The sequence below is a fragment of the Pongo pygmaeus genome, chromosome 9 (assembly GCF_028885625.2).
Source record: "Pongo pygmaeus isolate AG05252 chromosome 9, NHGRI_mPonPyg2-v2.0_pri, whole genome shotgun sequence".
Taxonomy (NCBI): domain Eukaryota; kingdom Metazoa; phylum Chordata; class Mammalia; order Primates; family Hominidae; genus Pongo; species Pongo pygmaeus.
The window spans coordinates 130,501,157-130,523,684 of record NC_072382.2 but is presented as its reverse complement, the minus strand read 5'-3'; the positions used below and the strand labels follow the sequence as shown (position 1 = coordinate 130,523,684).

The following is a 22,528-nucleotide window of genomic DNA, read 5'->3' as shown; positions in this document are numbered from 1 at the left end:
TAAGGCACACAGCTACTAGGTAGCAGAGCTGAGAATGAACCCACGCTTTCTGACTCCAAATCCACCATTCATTCTCTATTTCCCACCTTCATTCACCATGTCTGTCTTCTCTGTCTCCCCATCTGTAATCACACCATGTGCACTGAGTCAGGCATTCATAGATGAAATTAACTGGATTCAACTGAAGCCAGCCTAAAACTAAGATGCAGTTTTTGAAACCAGGTCATTTCTTAAAGCAGCAAACAGTATCATGTGCTTTTTAACACTGATAATATCAGTGTGGGAAGCAGGGGCGTGGGTAGGGTGTTGTTTAATACTGCAAGTTAACCTGTCCGTGACAAAAGAGTAGCATGGCTCCAGCAAATATTGCTTCTCCCAGTGTGATGGTCAGAGCATTTCCAGGAGCTGTTCTTGGAAAAGAGAAGAGAATATAATACGGAGGGACTTATAAGGAGGGCAACAAGATTGGGATTTTGTAATCACATAGAGTTGTGCAAATTATGCACAAAATAAAGGGCTTCTGTGAAGAAATCCAGACTTCCTTGGCTTCCTGCACCAAATACCACCTAAGTGCCAAGACCCACAGGTATTTTGAAATATAGACATGCCTTATATTTGAGGAAGAACTATACAGGTGCATAAAATCACATCCTAGAATCACTCAAACCTGATTTTTCCAGGCAGTTCAAACTGGAAATGGACACCCTGGATTTGTGTACACAAATTAGATTCTCTCTGTAGTGTCTTCAACCTCGATCAGTGTAGGGCTGGATTTAGCACACATACAGGCAAGTGTTCTTGTAAACGCATATGAGCATATTTTAGGCACTGAGAAGATTGGGAAGATACTACTGTAGAGGTAACCTAGTTCCACTGTTTCATTTTTGTGATGACTATGAATCTCAAACAGGCTTAATGGATGGTTCATTCTCACCAAGAGAGCAGAAGAATGCTGGCCTCTCTCCTGGTCCGCTGCCCTCTCCAAGCACAGTATTTGAACTATTGTGGGAACAGGCTCTGGAAATCCCAAGATCCAGAGGTCACATGCCAACAGAAAACTGTGGCTTTCACACAACTTAAACACCAAAATATACACTAAAGGCTCAATCTTGCAGAATGCTTGGAGACTGAAGGTAGCCCTGTGGGGACTCAGCCTAGCCAGGTAACTTAGGTGAATGACAGGTTGCTCACAGGGAGGGTTTGGAGGAGCTCATGGCTCCCACCACCCACATAAAAAGGAAGGACTTTCACTCCCATCCTTGGCCTGAAGTGTCAGGTTCCTGCTCTAAGCCTGTTCTCGAGGCCTGCCATGCCAATCCCTGTGTGTATCTAAAGAGGTTAGCACATCCTGGGTACACAGACCACAGCTTCCTCCTTTTGCTCAGGGCCTGTGTGCAGAGTTTAAGCAGTGTGGACATATTTCTTCACTTTTCCTTAGGGTGTCCACATCAGGACCCTGAGGCCATCTTACCACCCTTCTGGATCAGAAGAGGCCTTCAGAGTAAGTGGTAACTGTTCTGATTGGGGGGAGGGAGTTTTCTAGAGGGGAGCATCTCATTACTAAACCCAGAAAGACAGAGACACTTGCATGAATACATCAACAGGAAGCAGAGAAACAGGCATAAAATGGCCCAATGACCCCCACTCTCGGGTCTTTGCAGGAATCCCCTGTCACCTACTTCTCACCTACTCACTTTGGGTTTGAGGAACCCAGGCTCTTATAGGCTCTTATAGGCTCCCTTTAACCCATTACAATCAGTTATCTCATCTCCAGATTTGCAAGTTCCTTCGGTTGGTGTCTTTTACCTAAGTCAGCATATTTCAAACTTTCATTTAAAAAAAAACTTAGAAAATAAAAACCACGACCCCACCCAGAAGATAAAAATCTCTTGAATTCTCTGAGCCCAACATCTTAGCCTTCTCTTGCTGAGCCCTGAGCAGGGAGTCGATTCCTTCGGGTTCTGGGGAATGGCGGGCTCTGCCAGTCCCCACCTCGCCAGCCTAATAGTTTTTCCAGACAAACTCCCGCTTGGTGTTGCGCGGCAGCCTCGAAGCTAACCCCTGGTCCCATTCATTCCCCTAGGTCCTCTAAGGCCCGTCACGTTAGGGGGTGTCCCTCCTCTCTGCTCCTGGCCCCAGTTGGCGAACCCTTTCAGAGACAGCAGTCAACTTTTCTGAAGTGAGACGCGAACCCAAACCCTCACCTTTCCGCCTGGGTTGCACTTTGCAACCTAGACCCAGGCGTGGCGGCGGCGGCTGGGGTGGGAATGGCCAGGCGGGCGCTGGGCGCGGGCTCACAGCCTGCCCCTGCCACGGGGGCGGCTCCGAAGGACGCAGGACCCTCTCGGAGGCGACAGCTCCAGGAGCCCTGGTCCTGGAGCTGGCGCACGCCTAGGCGCGAAGGGCGGGGGCGCGGGGCCCTAGGGATCTGCGCGGACGGGGGCTGGGGAAGGTTCCCCGCCGGAGAGGCGGCGAGGCCGGCCCAGGAGTCCCGCGGAGCCGGCGGCTCTCCAGCGCCGAGAGCCGGGCGACTCAGTGCCGAGAGGAAGGGAAAGCGCTGACATGTAAACAGGGGCTTCCATCTGGAGGAGCCCGCTCAGATAGATCCCCCGACACACTCACTTGCACCCCTACCCTCCTGCGACGAGGCCACTTACCCACCCCAGGGCCCACCAGGCAGGGACCCTAGCCGGGGCGACTGCAGCCCCCGCCCCCGCCGTGTTCGGCCTCTGCCGAGAGGAAGCCCAGTGCCCAGCGCTGGGGCCAGGGAGCCCCGGGTGCCGGTGGGAGTGGTGGACCCCGAGGTCTCTCGCCCTTAACTCCAGTCGGCACCCGGGGTCCCCAGGTTTCCCGCCGTCCCCTCCTGCAGCCCGGCGGGCAGCGAGGTGGGAGGGGGCCGGGCTCCACTTTGGGGCAGGGATTTCGGGAGAGGTCGCCCTCAATGCGGCGCCTGGTCGACTGGCCCGCGAGTAGGACTCGCCACCCGAGCGCCGGAGGAGCCGGCGCGAAGCAGGGGCGCGGAAGGAAGAGAGAGCGGCCACGTCTTCCGGGACGCGGGCCCCGCACCTACCCGCCCGCCGCTTCGCCTCCCCGGCCGGTCCCCGCCGCCCGCGCCCATTGCCCCGCCGCTTACCTTAATAGTCCCGTCCATTTGGCCAAGTCTGCAGCCGAGCCCCCCAATATTCCACACATTGACCCGGTTACAGCCTGACCTCGCAGCCCCTTCGGATTAGCCCGGCGCGGCCTCCCTGGCGCCCTGGGCCCTCCCTGCGTGCCCCCTGCGAGCGCCCTGCCCTCACTCCCCTGTGCACGTTTGTTGTTGTAGCGGAGCGAAAGAGACAGTTAACCGGATGAAACTTTTTTTTCAGCTAATTTTGGGAAGTGACTTCACTTTGCGAATCGGGGAGGAAGTCCTATCTCTCTCTCTCTCTCTCTCTCTCTCGCCTCGAGCTCTCCTCTCTCTTCTCTCCCCTCTGCTCTCCCTCGTCTTCCCTCCCCCCACACCCCCTCTTCCTCCCCTCGGCTGGTCCTGCTTTTCGCATCACACACTATATAAATATACGCGGAGATGCCCAGACACATTCATGCGCTGCGCACACAGGATACTTGCTCCTGGGAGATAAGAGCTAGCCGGGAACAATGACGGGGTCCACGCCCAGCGTCCGCGCCCTGATTCCCGAAGTCTGCACCTCCCCCCATCACCTTCCCCCAAAATCCAAAGCCAAAGACCTTTGGCTTCTTTGCTTTTCCTGAGGCGGTTGGCCGAAGGTGGCCATCCTGACTCATTCACTTTCCGTTTCTTCCCACAGATACGTTCATTAATGCTTTTTCCAGCCGGAGACAAACTTTTTGGGGGTGGGGGGGGGTATGGAGGGAGAGTTCACTAGGGCTGCGGGTAACCCAGCGCCTACTGCCGGGGAAGATTCGGACGCAAACCGAGGCAAACCAACCATTAAAAAGTGCATCCAGTAAGAATTTTTCCACTCAGTCCCTCCGCTGCCGAGACGCGGCAGACTCCCGGAGCGGCTCACCCACTCATCGAAGCGGATTCTGGGCGGTTTCGGGCTGACCCGCGCTGTCAGGGCGCGGACTCCATTCCGGGCGCATTGTTAGGAGAAGGGGCCCCTCGGGGCGGCGCGCCTGGACCCTGTGCTCCCGGTGCCCGCAGAGGGCGGAGATCCGCGGCGTCCTAGGCCACCTATCCGCATCTTCTCGAGCCAAACCCCCAGCGCTTACCCGGACCCGACGGCCCAAGCACTGACTCCCAGGCAAGAGTCGCCCTTCCTGGTCCCCAGGGAACTGACACTACGGCGGGACGTTCCCTTTAGGACAGTCAGCAGGTCCCAGGAGCGCAGCACGCAACAGCGCAGCGCAGACCCAGACTTTTCCCGGGGTGAGACCCGGAGGCCCGCGCTCTTTGCCGTCCTCCCTACCCAGCCTGGAGGCCGGCGTTCCCCGGCCCAAACCGGAGACCTCCCCGCCTCCCTCCTGGGCCGCCGCGCGCCGCAGTTGGAGCAGCCTCGGGGGGCTGGGCCCTTTCGGCCGGACTCCTTTCTCCCGGACATCCAAAACAGGTTACCTTGTCCACGCTCTCCAGACCACGCTTTGGACTTGCTCACTTTTATTTAAGAGTCCGACGGGGGAAAGAGGGAAAAAAAAATCCAGAGGAGATCCAAGTCAATTGGAAGAAAAAAATTCAGAAGGGTGTCCACAGAGGCGAAAAAAGGTGACTTATTAATTCTTTATTTCTTCAGGAGCAATTGAGCCCGAGAGCTCACTCGCCTCCCTCCCTCCCCCTCCCTCTCTAGAAATTAGTCTCATCAATTCGGCTCCAATTTTGGGTTCGAATACAGACACGGGTCTGAACGTGACCAGACCTGGAGTGGCGGCGGGTGCAGCCTGCCAGCAATTGAGACTCAGTGTGCGTGTTGGGGGGGGTGGGGGTAGGGTGGATGGTGGAATGGGGGCCGGGCTGACTCCCCCCTGCTCCTGTCTGCTTCTCAATCCAGGGGTCTGCTCCGGGGCTCCCCTGGGACCGCCACATCTGGTTACCGCTAGCGGGGTCAGTCCCCCCCTTTGCCTGGGGCCACCAGTTCTGGAGTTCAATTAAAAGAAATCAGGCTTAACCCTTTCCTCCCCGCGGCAGGCTGCCTGCCCTCTCACTCCTCCCTTCAGCGTTTCCACATGCTTTCCAGAGAGGAAAGAGGTTAACGGGAAAGGAAGAATGAATTACATCCTTTCAAACCCCAAATTGTTTCCTTTTCAGCCCAGTGTCTACCGACCTTCAAACTACAACAGAGCTTTCAGGAGAATGCGGAGAGACGGCTTCCCACCCGGACCTCACCAGAAACCCGCACACCCCAGCCACATTGCTCCTCTTTCAGCCAGAAAGGACTCCAACTCCACCACTGGGAGGCCCCCCTTCCTGGTGCTGGGCAGTTGCAGAGGCTGTTCATGGCATCCCACAGGTGGCGACTGCCCCCCACCCTCCTTCTAGCACTTTAGAGGGTACCTCTGTGGCAGACACCATGGCTAGGTTTCTCTTTCCAACTCCTGTTGGTCTGGCAAGTGACAGATCATCTTCACTACATTAATCAGTAGTCACCCGAACATCCCTATACTGTCCCCCAATTCCTTTCAGCACCAGCTGCCTCCCCGATTGGAATTGTTCAATATGGAACTAGATTAAATTGAAGACTTGCCCTTTAGTTTTTAACTGTGGAACTCCATAGCACTTTCTCTTTCTCCAAAGCTACGGCAATTTCATAGTTTTGGAGATGGGTGGGGGGTAGTGGACAGGCTGGCATAGGCACCACTAGATGCATAGACACAGGCACGACTGCCCCTTTGTGACTTACAGACTGTCACTGGTGTCACTGTTGTTGGCAATTTTCAGCGCCCCGGGAGAAGCTGCTGTCCATTCACAGAGGTTTCCACCCAGAAAGAAGACCCCACCTAACTCTGACTAGATCTCTGCGGGAATCTTGGATTTCCTCCATCCAGTGTTGGCATGCCAGTGGGTCAGTTTGCCCTACTTTTATGTAACTCGGGGTTTGATGCTCAACTCCACTGCTGCTGCTGCTTTTTTAAATCCTGAAGCGCCCTAACCAAGCACAATAGTAAACAAGTCTACCCTGTTTAATGTGGTTACCACCAGACATCTGGAAAGATGGTTTGATCCTGGCAGCTCACATTGTTTTCACGAGCAGCCAAAGGGAATATTTTGAATGTTTGCATTGAGACAAATTGATAGAGAGCCTGCGGTGAGGGCCGCTACAAATGAAAACTGTCTTGTGTTAGTGGGGCAGACCTTCCCTTCCCTCTCCTCTCCCTCCTCTCCTCTCTCCTTCCTCTTTCCTCAGTCTCTGGGCCTAGCTTGGGGAAGGCTGCCCCTGCCCACACACTTGTGCACACCCTCTTTCCTGGCTCGCCATGGCTCCAATGGCCTCACCCTTTCCCAGACTGGGCAGAGCTGCTGAACAGGAGCTGGTGTGAGTGCCATCGGCGACAGCTCACTTTCCAGCAGCTCGGGGCTGGCTTTCAAGTCAGAGGCAGCTCACAGCCAAGGAAGCTCTTCCCAGTATTTAAAACAAAAGCTACCAACTGGAGAAAAAAAAATGTCCCAACAACAAAACAGCCCACCACACATTTCCAAGTCTGGGGTCACTTACAGAAAGCGTGCACATGGGCGTGAATACTCAGGAAATATTTGGATTTGGAGCATTTTCATTTGGAACGCTGGTGAGACGACTTGCCTCGCACCATTCGCACTTGACAGTATTTTCAAAGATGCGGAAGTCCTGCTTCCCCCGGGAGGGGAGCGGCGGGTCGAAACGTGTCTTGGCTCGCTCAATGTCAGCCCTTTTGACCCGGTCAAGACTTTCCAGACACGGGCTTCCCGGGCTTCTTCGGCCCCAGACTGGGTTTGGGGTGGGCGGACCTGACGATCTGAGCCTGGTCCCCGGGGTACCAGACCCAGGGGTGGCTCCGTCACTTGAAACTCCGCAGGATGCCAGGCCTGGCAGAATGTCTCGGGCGGCTCGTCTCCCTCCGTCCTTCGTCCTCCCCTCCCACCCGCCTCTGGTCCAGCGCGGCCGCAGCGGGTATCCGAGCTGGCAAAGGGCGAGGAGGAGAGGGCGGGAGAAAACCGGAGGGGTGGGCGGGCAAGCGCCAGAACTCCAGACTGCACAAATGCAGCTTCAAGTGTCTGGCCTCTCGCTCGAGGCCATAATTAATTTGAGATTTATTTTTATTGGAGAACTCGAGTCTCGTCTGACCTTAGCCAAACAAGGCAGCTCAAGCCGCCCCTGGATGCGCTTGAATGCCGGGGAATATTTCTGCAGGAAGGCTCTGCAGGCGCGCCTGCTTTGAATTTGTTTCTCAGACTTCATCTACTCACAGAGTGAAGGAAGATTTAGAGCCTCTGCTCGCCCGGCCCGCTCCCCACGCTGGTTCTTGCCTTAGCGCTGAGCGGGTTCAGAAGGCTACGTGGGAGGCCGCGGCGGCGGGAGGGCCGGGGGCGGGCGGCCTGGGGAGGAGGAGGGTCTCCGAGCCCCCAGACCACGCGGCGTCGCTGAGGAAACCGCGAGGGAGTCCAATACTGACCAGAGAGAGCAGGCTGACAAGAGGTGGAGACCAGCCAGGTGTCCGGACCCTCGCCCAGTGGCGGCTCCAAGATGGGGCCGTTGGGATGGGGCCAAGGTGGGTTCAGCTTCTCCAATCTCCATCAGACCCCCTCCTCCCAGCCGCTCCAAACAGCATTCACTCTAAGAACAGATCCGTGGCCTTGAAACTCAGCTTCGAGACCCGCCGGCAAGACCACCTTAGGGGTGCGTCGCTGTGAACATTCTGGGGCTAGCAACCTCCTTTCGTCCGGGGGACAGGCGGAAGACGGCATCTGCCTCAGAATGCAGCCTGGGCCCAATCCTCAGGCTGATAAGTGAAGGAGTCAGAGCAAGGAACCTGGGGGGTACACAAAGAGAAAAAAAGGAGGACCCTGCCAGTCCTGCGGGGGTGTTGGGCGAAGGACGGTCGAGAAGCTTTCAGAGATGTGCTCTGCGCGCTAGGAGAAAGTGCTTTGCATTGCGCTGGCATCGTGCAGGTGCGGGTCAGGTTTACTCCACTGGGTCTCCTGGTCCCTCCACGCCTCCATCCTTAAAATGTCAGGAGCGGAAGTTCCAGTTTGAGGACTCGCGCACCTAGGTTTGAATTCTAGCTCTACACTTACTAGCTCTGAGGACTTGAACAAGTTCCTTAACCTCCCTGTGCCTCACTGTCCTCATCTGTACAATGGGGTTATAATAGGACTTATCTCAAAGGGCTGTTGTAAAGACGAAATAAGCCTTTAGAACTTGCCTGGCAGCCAGCACAACTTTGCCATTACTATATGCATCTTGGCTCTGCCCCTCACATCACATTAACCTCACAATGCCTCAGTTTCTCGCCTGCAGAATGGACTACCACCTTAGATTGCCGTTAATATTAAATGAGCTAATACAGACACAACGCTTAGAGCAGCGGCTGGCGAAGGTAAGAGCTGAGAGGTAGCTATTAACGTCGTTGCGGTTATCCATCAACTACTGCATGTCAGTGTCTCTAAGTGTCACCCTCTTCCCTCTCTCCCTTTCCCTTGTTCTTCCCTGCCCCTTTCCTACCTAAAGCGCTCTTGTGTGGGCAATTACCTCCTTTACCTCTCTGTGGGACCCCTCAGAGCCCAGACCACTGTCCTGATCGTGATCCCAGTGGAGCGGGCACCCTTGGCCCCTCGGGGCCAGGCTGGGCTCCTCCCTCATGGGGCCTGGGCGCCTGGGCCCGCGGTGTTTGTCAACAACTCCTGAGCCGGGTGCCTGCCGGGCAACGGCAGGGGCTTGGCAGCCTGCGACTGTTTGTGCCCCTCTGGCAAATGTTCGGTGGAGGAAGCCGGTGGAACAGACCCAAGATTGTCCCTGCCACGCAGACCTTTCGCCGCCATCAATGCACCCCTTTGTGCAACAATACAAACTTTGTGGCTGCTGAAAAATCCATTTTTCCCCCTTGAAAAGAGCTCCTGCAGCGAGCAGCTTCTCTGGCGGCCCACAGCTCCCAGACTGCCGTCTCCTCGCCCCCCAGGGGGGTCCGCTGCGCAATCCTGGACCGATTTGCTTTGTCCCTGACCGGTGGCCTGGGTCGGGCTCCGGGGCTCCCACGTGCCCCTCTAGGGCTCCTCATCCCTGAGGTCCTGGGTCCCGGGGTGTGTATGGACTCGAGGGTTCCTATGAGTGGGAGAGAGACTGCAGCTCCCCGCCCCGAGGCCATTTACAATCCTCAGTGCAGAGCTAGAAGTGAGAGCTCCTCTTGCCGGGCTCGGGTACCCCGAGTGGTGGGAGTGCGATGGGTTACGTCTTCCTAAACTTCTCAGGAAAACTGGGAACAGCCAATCCGTGCGCGCCTTAGTCTAACCTAAAAGTATGCTCTGTAACTTCCTGGGAGTCATTTGCTATCCATCCATTCACTGGTTATTGCTACATGAATTACACTGTATTTCATTCATTCCTTCACTCACTCACTCAGGCATTGTCAATGAAACACCCCTTTTTGGGCCAAACCTCTAGGATTAGGCCTTCCCTTCCTGAAATGACGAGTGACTCCTTCAGACCTCAGGTGTATGAGTGGGAAGATGCGTCCGTGTGACAAATTTTCCTTTAGAGAGATCTGAGGAGGGTTGGACGCATAATTGGCAATCCTTGGACAAGACCCGAGAGTCTGCACCCTATCACACAGGCCCAGGCACTGCCCTGGCATTTGCCCGACACTCGAGGGAGCTCAGCTGGGCCTCACTGACGGGTCTGGGGAGCACTTGGAGGCGGGGCTTCAGGATGGGGAGGGCGGGGCAGAAATCTGGGAAAAGTACTCGGGTGTTTGCAGCACCGCGGAGAGTCCTTCCTCCTCCGCTCTAGGACTAGCTCAGATGGTCCTAAGCTTTGGGTCCCTACTCGGAGGGCGTCAGGTCGCGGCTGCGCGGCGTGAGGGGGCCTAGTCGCCGCCCCTCCCATGGGCAGGGCCTCCCGGTGCGCACTCCCCGCCCCACCCAGCCAGCGGATTTTCATTTAACTTGTAACCCAGGTGTCCCAGCTTCAGTTTGTTTACATTCTTGGAAACTGTTGTGGAAAAGAAAACAAAAAAACAAAAAACCCTTCGATGTGCTGTCAAATATAGCAATCTGCGCTTCCGAAGGGCGGGCGGGGCCAAAGAAGGTGGGCTTGAGGGCTGAGCGCGTGTCTAACCTGTAGGAGAAGCGCGTGGCGCCCGCATACCTGCACACAACCCCACATACACACGCCCACATGCAGACAGGCGCACGCATGCACACATGCACAGACGCGCTCACACACAAGCGCGCTCACGCGCTTAATGCAGGGAACACGCTGTGCGCCAGAGGCTCAGAGCACACCACCCATTGGGACCTGACGCGCCGAGCTGCTGGGTCTTCCCGCACAGGCTTCGCCAGACTCTCCTGCTCCCAGTTTCCCAAACACTAGCCGTCAGGAGCGTTGCTTCTCAACCTAGGATTCCCGAGGGTCTGTGCCACTCTCATCTGGCCAGGAGCGCCCTAGCTTGAGATCCACGAGCCGAGAGTAGGGCCCACTTCCACCCCTACCCCTTTTTCCCGGGAAAGGGAAAAGGGACCATAGGCCCGGGTGGGGTAGAAGCTGGGGGTCATCACCTGTTTAAAGACGCTGCCATGTCTTACCTTGACGTAAGACGACGTGTCGGGGACTGTCTGAAACATCGTGGGTTGCTGAGGAAGGGTCGGGAACGCCCAAGAACCAGCCTGGGAGGGAGAAGCCTCTGTTACCCGCGAGTGGAGCGAGGGAGAGATGGTGGGATGGTGGGATGGTGGTGATGAAGTGGGGATGCAGATGGAGAGACTGCAGGGGTTTGGGAGGCTCAGATCCGCTTAGTCCAGCGAGGGAGGGTCCGAGTGGTTGGGTATTGAGCACTCTCCCTACGCCTCAGTCCCGTCCCCGGGCTTCCAGCCAGGGGACGGTGAGGATTGAGAGCCACCTCACACCATTGGGTCTCCTCCCTACAGTCCTTTTACTCTCCCCTGCCCGAAATCAGACAGCCGCCTCCCCCAGGGCCTGGGCAGTTTCGAACTGGGGATGCCCGCAGTTTGTTCTGGGAACTCCATGATGTTCTAGTTATTGGCGCGTGTTGAGGAGAGAACGCTACCAGGATGGAGGCAGGACTCCCCTTTCTTGCAGCCCGAGGAGCAGAAGCTTACAGAGCTGCCAACGCTCGCCCCTCAGGACACAGACCTGCTTGACTTCCTCTCCACCCTTTCTCTGCCAACATCCAGCCGCGCTGCTCTTCCCTGCTGGGGCCCCGGCGACGGAGGAAGACTAACGCAAGGTTAGGGAGGTCTGTGAAGGCCCCTTTCCCAGAGCCCCTCTCTTTTAAAAGAAAATAGGTTTTTGGGAACAGACTGTTACAATGACTGTCAGGTCCTCATTTTTAGTGGCAGGAGAGGTGGCGTCTTACTTAGGTCTGATGATTTGGGCTGGAAGGCGCAAAAGCCACCCTAGGTTGCCAGGTGCCTCTGCGTGAGTGGGTCTCTCTCTGACTTAGCCCATTCTGGCGGCCGTATCTCTCCTCTTCCTTTCCTTCCTTCTCCTAACCATCTTTAACGTGGCAGCTCACAGCTTCTCTGGCAGCCAATGTGTTTCTGATAAAGCACTTTTCTCCCCACTAACAAATCCCAGCTTTTTTTTTTTTTTTTTTTTTTTTTTTTTGGCTCCTGAAGCCACAAGAGAACACTAGTGCAGGGACAAGGTATATTCCTCGGGCCCAGAGATTCCCTTCGCCTCCTCCGCCCAGGCGCACTTTCTTCAGTCTCTCCCCCCACCCCAGCGACCCCACCGGTCCCCTACATTTGTTTTTTGAAAGTCGAAGTGTAATTTACAAGAAAACAGAGAGGAAAGAAGGAGAAAAAAAGAAAGTCAGAGAAAATGGGAGAAAGGAGGAGACCCCAAAGTCCCGCATTTCCCGACTGCAACCAGAACAAGCAGCGAGACACACTGAGGCGCCCGGACCCTGCATCGCCCCAAGAGGATCGGACGCAAGTGGGCACTCACCTTACGCACCCTTTCCTGCTAAGCCCGCAGGAGCGGAACTCTGGGCAGCTCCAGGATGTGTTAGTTCTTGGTGCCTATCCTGTGTGCCCAGAGCTCCCAGAATCTTGCCAGTGAGGAGTTAAACCCGCTGCGTGCCTGGAGTCAAAGTTTGCCTCTCTCTCCAGGGCCTGCAGACAAGCAGCCTCAGCTCGGGCGCATCCTGGGGGGCTGCAGGAGCCGCTATGCAGGAGCTATGCGTGCACTGCAGCTTTCCCCTTCGCTGCCTCCCGCCAGCTCTCTGGGTCCCACTCCCTCTTCCTTTCTCTTTCCCCTTCTTGTAATTTGATTTCCGCTTTCTTATCAATATTCCAACTGCTGTCTGATGAATTGTTCTTAATAGGACAGCCACCCGTTTGCCCCCAGCTGCTTTTCTAGAAACCACTCTCTGTTACTAGGAAACTTTAAAGCACGCTAGAAATCATGCACGCATATCATAAATATAGACATACAACTAAGCTAAGCCAAAAGAAGACATGCAGACCCAGGCTTCTTTGAGCTGATTATTTATTCTTTGAAAGTTCCAAATTATCGATATGCAAGTAATCATTCCTCAAACTTGATATCGGTAAAGTTCTCTTTTACTTTTTGAGCCCTTATGTTTTTCCTTCGTAAGGGTTACTCCTTCCCCTTATTGAGTCCTATTGCGCCCACCCTCCCAACCACCACCAAGAATACACCTCTTTTTGATCCACTTTTTCTGGGCAGTATCTATAAGAGCAAAGTGGATTGCAAATGCCATAGAAACAGCCCTATTATGAGGTTTTAATTTAAAAAACCTCAAACATTTAAAAGCATTCTTGTTAAGGAGTTGTTTCTGGGTTGTCAAATTTGTGTTTTCTTAAAATTTGGAACGTTGCTCAATCTTTCACTTGAATGGGACTCAGATTTCTGAGTCAATGCTCATATGGGCCCTTTCCACTGCCCAATCCCAGGGCCATTACCCACAAAATAGAACCTGCATTGCTGAGTCGGTTGTGCTTTGGGGTGGGCGGCACCCCGCCCTTCACTCTCCTCTGTGGATCTCTGGCAACAGGGAGTTGTTCACAGTTGTTTTTAACCTGGGGGGGGGGGGCATGGTGGCAGGGGAGAGGTGACAGGTAAGGATGGAGATGGGAGTATGTCAGTTTGCAAAAACAAACCCCACAGCTTCCTGCACCTCTCTGAGTTGGCTTCTGTTTCTCAAGCGTTCTCTTCCTTCCTTTTTGGGTACCCAGATCCCTGACTGCTTTGCTCTGGAACCTTCGAGAAAATTTATTTAGTACCTGCCCCCCCTACCCCCTTCCCCAATTGGCTCTGGACATTTCTGACCAAAAGGCAATTGCTAGGATTCCATTTCAGGAGAAAACACACTTATCACCCAGATCTCCCCACGTGGGGGGTATGAGGACTGGCTGCAGGGTTATTCGTTATTTCCTTCTCAACAATATCCCGATTTTTCTCTCCCATCCCTCCCCCCGAGTTCCACATATTGAAACATTTTGCTGCTTAATAAGAGCAGCCGGGAGAGCAATGAGGTGAAAGGCCAGCCTGGGACTGTGACTGGGGCTGCCTGGGCTGGGCGCAGAGGGCTGGGTTACCCGCCATCCCCCTCCCCGCACATTCCTGACCATTGCTTAGGAAAACAAGACAGGGGGCCTGGGGAGGGGAGGGGGCCTGAAGGACTAGATCCACTGCCCCAGATTTTTATTCTTGGGATTCTTGGGGAGATCATCTTCCCTCCCAAAGGAACAAGCATACTATTCCAAACAATTGCAAATAAAACAGTAGATGCTCCCATATCAGATAATGCATCCTACCCTGATGTCATGCACTTTAAAGATAGATTCTCTTTAGGAAACCTGGAGATTTGAAAATGAAGGCTTCAGCTGTATTAGAGAAAGTGAGAACTAAACAAATTGTCGAATATCTCACCATCCTCAGTTTTTCCTCTTCTTCCCTCCCTCCCTCCCTTTCTCCTTCCCTCCTTCCCTCCTTTCCTTCCCTCCTTCCCCCCTTCCTTCCTTCCCTCCTTCCTTCCTTCTTTTCCTGAGAGAGATTTCTAAGAGATCACTTCTAGATTTGAAGCTCTTCCTTCTTCACATTTTCACAGTTGTTATTGCATCCTTATTTGTAGATGTATCTGTTTAATGTTTGTCTCCTTCCAATATCTTGTAAGCTCCCTGAAAGCAAAAGTTGAGCTTGTTTTGTTCACAGCTAGACATCCAATGTCCACACTGATATCCTTAGGCAGAGAAGTGGAACAACTATTAAGCTACCTCCCTTCTGTCTAACCAATAACTCATAAGAGAAGTATAAAACAAACAAAACAAAACTGTCACATTGTTATTAAGGAAAAACTGACAGGGAAGTTTTACCTGAGTGATACTGATTCATTTTCTGCTTTGCAGGGAGGGTTACACAAAATCAGTGCTCGTGGGTCTGCTTCGTTTGTGCATAAATGGTTTAACCAGAGAGATCATGCCCCTTCCAAGCACCCTGGGGGATGGTGGCAGATGAAGGGTCCAGTGTCCTAGGCTTTGTACGAAACTCATGTGTGTGTGTGTGTGTGTCCTATTTCCCATTCTTCCTGTGATTTCAGAAGCCAGAATGGGTACTCATTCCAAGGGTTAGGCAAATGATCAAAATCTTGGTGGTCTTAGGAAAACAGATGAGCTGAGAATGAACTAAGGAAGAATCTGAAGTCCCTTTCAAATAGGGTTTAAGAAATGAGCATACACCTGGAAGCCTGCTGTGTGTATGTGGCAGGGGGTGGTGATGGGAAGGGTTGTGACATGCCCACTGGGAAAGTGAGCCCTAGCCACCCAGTCCAGGCTCAGGGGTGGGGTGGGAGTAGAACCCAGGCTATCTTATTTTCCAGGAGGATATGGCCAACTCCCTTGTCACCTGGAGACTTAAATTCACCAGAAGAAAATTGCTGAAATTGGCAACAGCTGCCATGAAGCAGGAGCAAGAGAGAGGCAGCTGGGGGCAGGGAGGACTCATTAAAGCCAACTTACCCCTCCAAAGGGAGAATTGGGTGAGGAGGGGGTTCTTGCCCCACAGTTATGCTCTCTTGCCAGCTTATACCAAGCTGCTTCCCTGGGCCATAGATTTGCAATGCAGAGCCTGGGTAGCAAGAGACTCTGGTGTGGAGGTTACAGTAGCAAGAGATTGGAATCCAAGACGGGCACTCCAGTAGGAGAGCAGGAGAAGATATCTGGACAGTGACCCTCTGAATCATCCATGTACTCCATCATTCTGAGCAAGGCAATTAGGACTTAGCTTCCTTATTTGGCAAATGAGAGGGCTATATTATATCATCATGAGATACTTTCAAATTTGAACATGATATACTTCTGTAAGATTATTTAGCCCAGGGAAATGATATGAACATAAGGCAAATTAATATTCTAGGATTAGGAACATTGGGTTCCAGTCTTGGTTCTGCTCCTGATGACTGGCACTATGAGCTGAATTTTATCTTCTCCAAATTCACAAGTTGAAGCCCTAAGCTCCAATACTTCAGAATGTGACGGTGATGGGAGACAGGGCCTTAGAAGGGGTGAACAAGGTAAAATGAGATCATAGGGTGGGCCGTTATCCAGTATGACTGGTGTCCTTATAAGAAGAGGAGATTAGGTCACAGACATATGCGATTACAGAGGAAAGCCCATGTGAGCACACAGTGCAAAAGCAGCCACCGACTAGTCAAGAAGGGAGACCTCAGAAGACTTCAACTTGCTGATAACTTCGTCATGGACTTTCAGCCTCCAGAACGGCGAGGAGATCAATTTCTGAGGCTCCAGCCACGAAATCTGTGGTACTCTGTATGGCAGCTCTAGTAAACCAATACAACTGAGGAATAATATTTTGCCATGATTTGGTTTCTCCAAGTAAGTAAAAGGGAATAAACAATGGTGACTCTTTTCACTCAACCCTTCTAGAACCTACTCTGATGATCAGTATCTATTATGAACCCACGATGTGTTTTGTTTTGTTTGTTTTGCTTTGCCATGTGTGGCTTTGTGTATAAAGCAAAGCAGTGCTCCTGTCTTTATGGTTCTTTCCACTCCGCATAAAGTTCAAAACCACCCTGAGTTTCTGCCTCCTTTGTGGATTTTCTATTCTTTTTGCTTTTAATGATGGTGAAGGCAGAAAGCCACTTCCTGTGCTTCAAACAAGCAATTTCAGATTTTAAAGGGTAGCCAACAGGGACTCACCCTCCTTATCTCTCATTATCTGCATCCTCTTGTAGCCCTTGACAGGCTGCAAACCTAGATTGAGCTCCCAGGCATTTCAGAGAGAGAGAAGGGGTGGGAAATCTAGTGAGCGAGATAAGTTCAGGAAATAGAGGCAGTAACCCAGAGCAAGGACCATAGAAAGAATGATCAGACAGGGGTCGCTTTGGATTCCAGGATGTGTGTGACCTTCAATTCCCATCATGTACCAACACACACACACACACACACACACACACACACACACACACAGAGAGGGAGAGAGAGAGAGAGAGAGAGAGAGAGAGAAAGAGGCACACTCATACATATCCCAGGTGTAGAAGAAAATCCTTGGATGGGTAGCAGGAGGGGCAAAAGAGGGGCTGCTGGGGCGAGGGATCTGCCATTCATACCGGTATAGCAGAAAGGTTCTCCCCCAAACAAACAGATTTACCCTCCTCCCATTCATAAATCAAGTATATGTAATGTGCCCTAGGATTGAGGATGCAGAGCTCAGGTTATTGGAGGACAAGTAAGATTATGCATTAAAGCAAAGAGGAGTTCTAAGACCAAAGCTTTTATGTACTGTATATTCATCCCTCCAACTCCCTTAGCAAATTTTTCTTCTCAAGTTCATCTCTTCATAAACATCAATTAATTTATTATATTTTATTACATAATCTCTGAGGCCTATTCTAGCTTAAAATTACATAATTCTAAGGAGCACATTACTAGTTTCATCTATGGTTATATATTTTTTCAGGTTATTGGAAAATATTCTCCATTGCTGCTCCTGTTTAAAAACTATGGAATTCATCCTTTGCAATAATTTCAGTATGATTCTAAAGAGTGGAATGCTTTTTCTGATGGAATCAGTCATTCATTCATGTGTCCTGGGGAAAGGGGAGTGAAAAGGACCTGAGTAATATCACTTTGCTATTGATGAGAAGGCAAAGATTTGCAAAGATTGCTATCTTTTCTTTATCAATCTGGCCTTACTCAACCCTGAAAAGGAGGAAAGAGAGCGCAATTAAAAGAAAGCATAAAGTTTGGGACTCCTTGTAGAAAAAGCATGACATTACAGTTTGACGGGAAATAAATCAGCAACTTTAAAGGATCCAAAACATTATTGCATAAGTGGGACAACTGGTCTATCTATTGAGACTTTGAGGTGGAAGATGATTGTGTTAGTTGGAAAAAACCCCAAATCCTTTGGGACACCATTGAGAAAAGTGCCACAGAAATACAAAACATACTGTAGCCACTGAGGTTAATAGAGAACAGTGTTAACCAGAGCATAGACGCCATTATCTTTTTCCTCTTCCTTTCTTTCTGACCTTAATTTAAAAAAGAAAGAGAGAGAGAGCGAAAGAAGAAAGAAAGAAAGAAGAAAAGAAAGTAGGAAAGAAAGAAAGAAGGAAAGAAAGAAAGAAAGAAGAAGGAAAGAAAGAAAGAAAAAGAAAGAAAGAAAGGGAACTTGTAAAAGTCAAGCTGCACCAATGCCAATTACATTTGACATAAAGGTTTTAGGTATATTTCTTAAAGGGGCTGGTAGGTGTGGGGTGAAGTGTGAGGAGATAGTTGAATGAGAAGGTATACATGATATCCCTAATGCTAGTGCACTAGTGCTTAAGGACAGTCTTTGGAGAACTGAGATGTGTTTGGTCAAGTGCTTCTAAATTCTAGAGAAAAGATGCTACATAAATACTTGCCTGATTAAATATTGGTCTGATGTCTGATGTTTGATTATTGTTATTGTTACCCTCAACTTTGACAGACAGGGGACAGTGGGGTCCCAGAGAGACAGCATGACCACTCAGTAGTACTTCAATGCATTTCACAGCTGAACACAAAACAATGTGGCCCACTAAACACAATAAACACTGGGGACTCACAGCCTTGAGAGTCCCTCTGAGGGAACCTGGCTTCCCTAGATAAGAGATCAAACGTAAAGTCATGTTTTTATTTTCTTAGTGTGTTTTAAAATCAGATTTTGTGAACTAAAGTTTCTCCTAGATTTTTGGTGGAGGGAAAGAGGGGCATAAATATTTATCCAAATCCTATTTTCTCTTTTTAAAAGATTGGACACACAGACGAGCTGAGTATTTGACTCTGAAATTTTCATTGCTTCAAAGTGATTGGTAATGTGGAGATAGAAAGAGTAGGAAATTATATTTCCCTGTCTATATACATCCTGATGCTGCTTCTTTAGGTGATAATTATCACGGGTTCTATTTTACAGAAATTGACTAGAAGAGGAGGGGTAGAGTGAAGTGGACCCTGAAGAAATAGTGTTCTCCTTCACCAACCCTTACCACTCCCCTCCCCAAGCTCTGACCAGAGAATGAGTTGGCCTGGGTAGCTCCTAGAGCGTGCTTGATTAAAAATTGAGCTAATTCAACATGTCCTTTTTTCTCTCAGCTTGCCACTCGCTTGATTGTCTTGTACTTTTGGGTTCCTTATCCTTTTCATTCCACTAAATGTTTTACTTCAGTGTCATCAGTAGTAAAACATCAGAGCCAGGGAAGAGTGTTCCTACTGAAAATGTCACAAGTCAACAGAGGCAAGAGTCAAGTGGGTATCATGACTTCAGCTATTAGCTTAGGGAACAAGACACCCCAATCTTTTTTACAACCCCAGCACCAGGTAAGCCCAATGTGCAGTCAAGGTGAAAAGTGAAGTTCTCTTAATTTGCTAAAGAAAGAACATCACTCAGGGTGAATAGCCAGCAAGTTGTTTGGAATGGTTTTCGTCTGATGACTGGCATATTTCAGTTGCACAGTTCTTTCCACTTGGAACCAAACTGAATTTTGGCCTGCATCCCTACAAGAGAAACTGGCCATGACTGTGGGGCCCAGAACTCCATGAGATGATAAGCACTCACAACCTTGAGCACTTATCTCCTCCTGTATCTGTCTTTCTTGCATTTATAAAGTAAATCGGGAAATCTCACCACAACAGGCTTTCCTGTGAGGAGGCTGGCATTTCCTGCCTGCCCCAGTGGGGACAGGAATGAAGGGAACACATTGCTGGTGTTTAGGCCCTCTCACTTCAGCTCCCTTGCAACTGCTGGGTAGGACAGTGGCACCTACCAAGATCAACAATGATGTGAGTCAGAGCTAAAGAGTGGGTTATTTTCCAGGCACATTTTTAATATGGTATTCTAACATACAAAATAACCTCCATCCCACAGTTACTTGTTTGAATATACACACACAGATGCAGATATACAGATTTACCATATGTGTGTTCCATGGGTACACAGCTGACATTAGTGATGCAGCTGATATCAAGTGTATCAGTGGCATCAATTAATAATTGGTTATATCACAAGTTACATTTTTTGCATTTGGAAAACAGTTATATAAATACCATGGTTCAGCATTTTAAAAACTTTATAAATCAAGATTGCTTTTGTAAAGGGAATTGTCCCCTTCCACCTCTCACATTTATCTTTAGAGAAAATTTTACTTAAGTTTTAATACATGTGCTATTGAAAAGCCACTCACGGACATAAAAAAGCTCACATTTTACTTTTGTCAAAGAAAGATATGAGTGAATATAGAAAATCTGATCTTGTTCTTCTATTACAACATTTATTTATTTATCATTTTACTTTAAGTTCTGGGATACGTGTGCAGAATGCACAGGTTTGTTACCTAGGTGTACATGTGCTGTGGTGGTTTGCTGCACCTATCAACCTGTCATCTAGGTTTACAACATTTATATAATATGTTTTATGGAGCACTTAGAGGCACATGTAACTAGACAGGACCTGAGAGAAACCTGTGCTCAATTTCCAGACGAAGAAACAGAATCCCAAACAGAAATTACCTCTTTTTCCATGGCGCAGCTTAAATACGTTGTTTCCTTAAAGGACATCATTAGTGTTATCACCATCTTTAATTTGGTGAAAACTGAGCCTCATGTGAAAAAGCTGAGTCCCAGCAACATTAAGTAATTGATCAGACTTTGCAGGGAGAGCCACAGGGCCGGGCTAGAGCTCACTTGCATTGTTTAACTTCTAATCTCATGTTTGCTAGTTGAGTTTCTATCAACATGTCCTATGAAATAGATTCATTTTCCATTCACTTTAGGTGGTAGTGAGGGTTGTTCACTAATAATACCAATTCACTGATTTCCATAACTCTCTTCCTTCTTTCGAAGTTTAAAAGATTCAGTTTTGCCTGTTATTTCTCTTCCTTTCATCTCAGGAGGAAGAGTTGCAAAGACGGGACAGATAGTTCAGGCATACACTTCACCCAGCTTCCCCTAATGTTACCATATTTTATAACCATGGTACCATGATCGAAATTTAGTATTCATACCATGCATTTAACTGGATAGTACTCAGATTTCATTAGTTTTTCTACATTGGTTTTCATTCTGGTCCAAGGTCCAATCCCTGCATTTAATTGTCAGGTGTCCTTAGTCTCCTCAGTCTGTGATAGTTCCTCAGTCATTTCTTCTCTTTCAAGACCTTGATGTTTTTGAAGAGCATTGGCCAGATAATACCTTATAGGGTATTTGGGTTTGTTTGGTGTTTTCTCATGATTAAAGTTACATATTTTGCAGAACAGCGCAGAGGTGATGTGCAGCACTCATGATGGGGGGTATGTATTAGCCCATTTTCATGTTGCTGCTAAAGGCATACCCAAGACTGGGGAATTTATAAAGAAAAAGAGGTTTAATGGCTTCACAGTTCCACATGGCTGGGGAGGCCTCACAACCATGGTGGAAGGCAAAAGACACATCCTACATGGTGGCAGACAAGAGAATTTGTGCAAGGAAATCCCTCTATAAAACCATCACATCTTATGAGACTTATTCAGGACCATAAGAACAGCATAAGAAAGACCTGCCCCTAAAATTCAATTATCTCCCACCAGGTCTCTCTCATGACACATGGGAATTGTGGGAGCTACAATTCAAGAGGAGATTTGAGTGGGGACACAGCCAAACCATATCAGGGTACATGACATTGATCTTAGTATTATGATGTTAACCTTGATCACTTCATCAAACTGCTGCTGGCCAGGGGCCACTGTAAAGTTGCTATTTTTTCCTTTGCAGTTGGGAGAAGATATCTTGCAAATAAAAAGCATTTTGAGGGGAGATACTTGGAAGCTACACAAATATCCTGTTTCTTCTTACTCTTTTGCTCATTGGTTTTAACACTCATTGGTGGATTTTACCTTAAGCAATAATTACTGTGGTGGGCTAGGAGTGCTTGCACTAATTCCTTTTACATTCAGTAATGGAATTCATTTGTAAGGAAGAGTTGTTCCTTCTCTCTATTTATGTATTTATTTAATAATCTATCAACATCAGTATGGACTCATTCATGGATATTTGTTTTATTCTCTGGATTGAAATCCATTCCTCTCATAATATATTTTGTTGCTCATATGTTCTGACTTTGCTCTTTGAGAGCTCTTCCAGGTTGACTTCTGCTTCCATTTGATGTGTACTATCTTTTTCAATTTTTTTCTTTAGCACTTCCTTACCTTCTGGTGCCTTAAGATACTCTAGGATCCTCTTGTATTTTCCCTGCCCCAGCCATGGAATCAATTGCTTTTCCCAAAATCTCTGGTTTCTTTCAATGGAGAATGGTACTTAGGAACCAAGATTTGGGAGTTAGGTGTCCTCACTGCTAAATTGGTGCCACTGCTTCTAAGGTCCCTCAGCAGACCCACAAGGAAATGTATGTGTGTATACTAACCTAAATATATACATAGATTTTTCTGTATCTTTGTGTTTGTTTGTATCTTGCTTGGCTATGATTGCCATAACAAAATGTCAGATTGGGCATCTTAAACAAGAGAAATTTATTTCTCACAGTTCTGGAGGCCGGATGTCCAAGATCAAGGCATCGGTTGGTTTGGTTTCTCTTCAAGCCTTCTCCTTGGCTTTCAAATGGCTGCCTTCCCCTTGTGTCCTCACTTGGCCTTTGTTCTGTGCACTTGCCTTCTTGATTACTTCCTCTCCTTATAAGGAGACCAGTCATATTGGATTAAGGTCCACCCTGAAGATCTCATTTAACCTTAATTACCTCCTTAAAGGCCCTAACTCCAAATACACAGTCACACTGGGGATTAGGCCTTCAACCTATAAATTTTGGGAGGACACAATTGAGAACATACCAATTTGTATATATGTTAAAAATGGATTAATGCTGAC

The 22,528-nt window shown here is 49.6% G+C and overlaps 1 protein-coding gene and 1 long non-coding RNA gene across 6 annotated transcripts in view; one reads left to right on the top strand and one right to left on the bottom strand.

Moving 5' to 3' along the window:
• The window catches only part of FLI1 (Fli-1 proto-oncogene, ETS transcription factor), a 121,995-nt gene extending 114,822 nt beyond the window's left edge, over positions 1–7,173 (bottom strand). The window contains exon 1 of one of the 5 annotated variants that reach the window (XM_063671610.1): positions 6,672–7,173. In XM_063671610.1, the coding sequence (XP_063527680.1) occupies positions 6,672–6,686 (15 nt within the window). In that variant the 5' untranslated portion in view covers positions 6,687–7,173. Of the gene's footprint in view, positions 1–3,133; positions 3,640–4,031; positions 4,053–4,579; positions 4,867–6,671 lie in introns of those variants that run through there. The other 4 variants (XM_063671611.1, XM_063671612.1, XM_054438890.2 and 1 more) reach the window with 4 other exon arrangements.
• Positions 1,418–5,716, top strand: LOC134740291 (uncharacterized). The gene is made up of 2 exons (XR_010127668.1): positions 1,418–1,501; positions 5,267–5,716. It is a non-coding gene; the product is annotated as an uncharacterized LOC134740291 (long non-coding RNA).
• Positions 7,174–22,528: the final 15,355 nt, after the last annotated feature.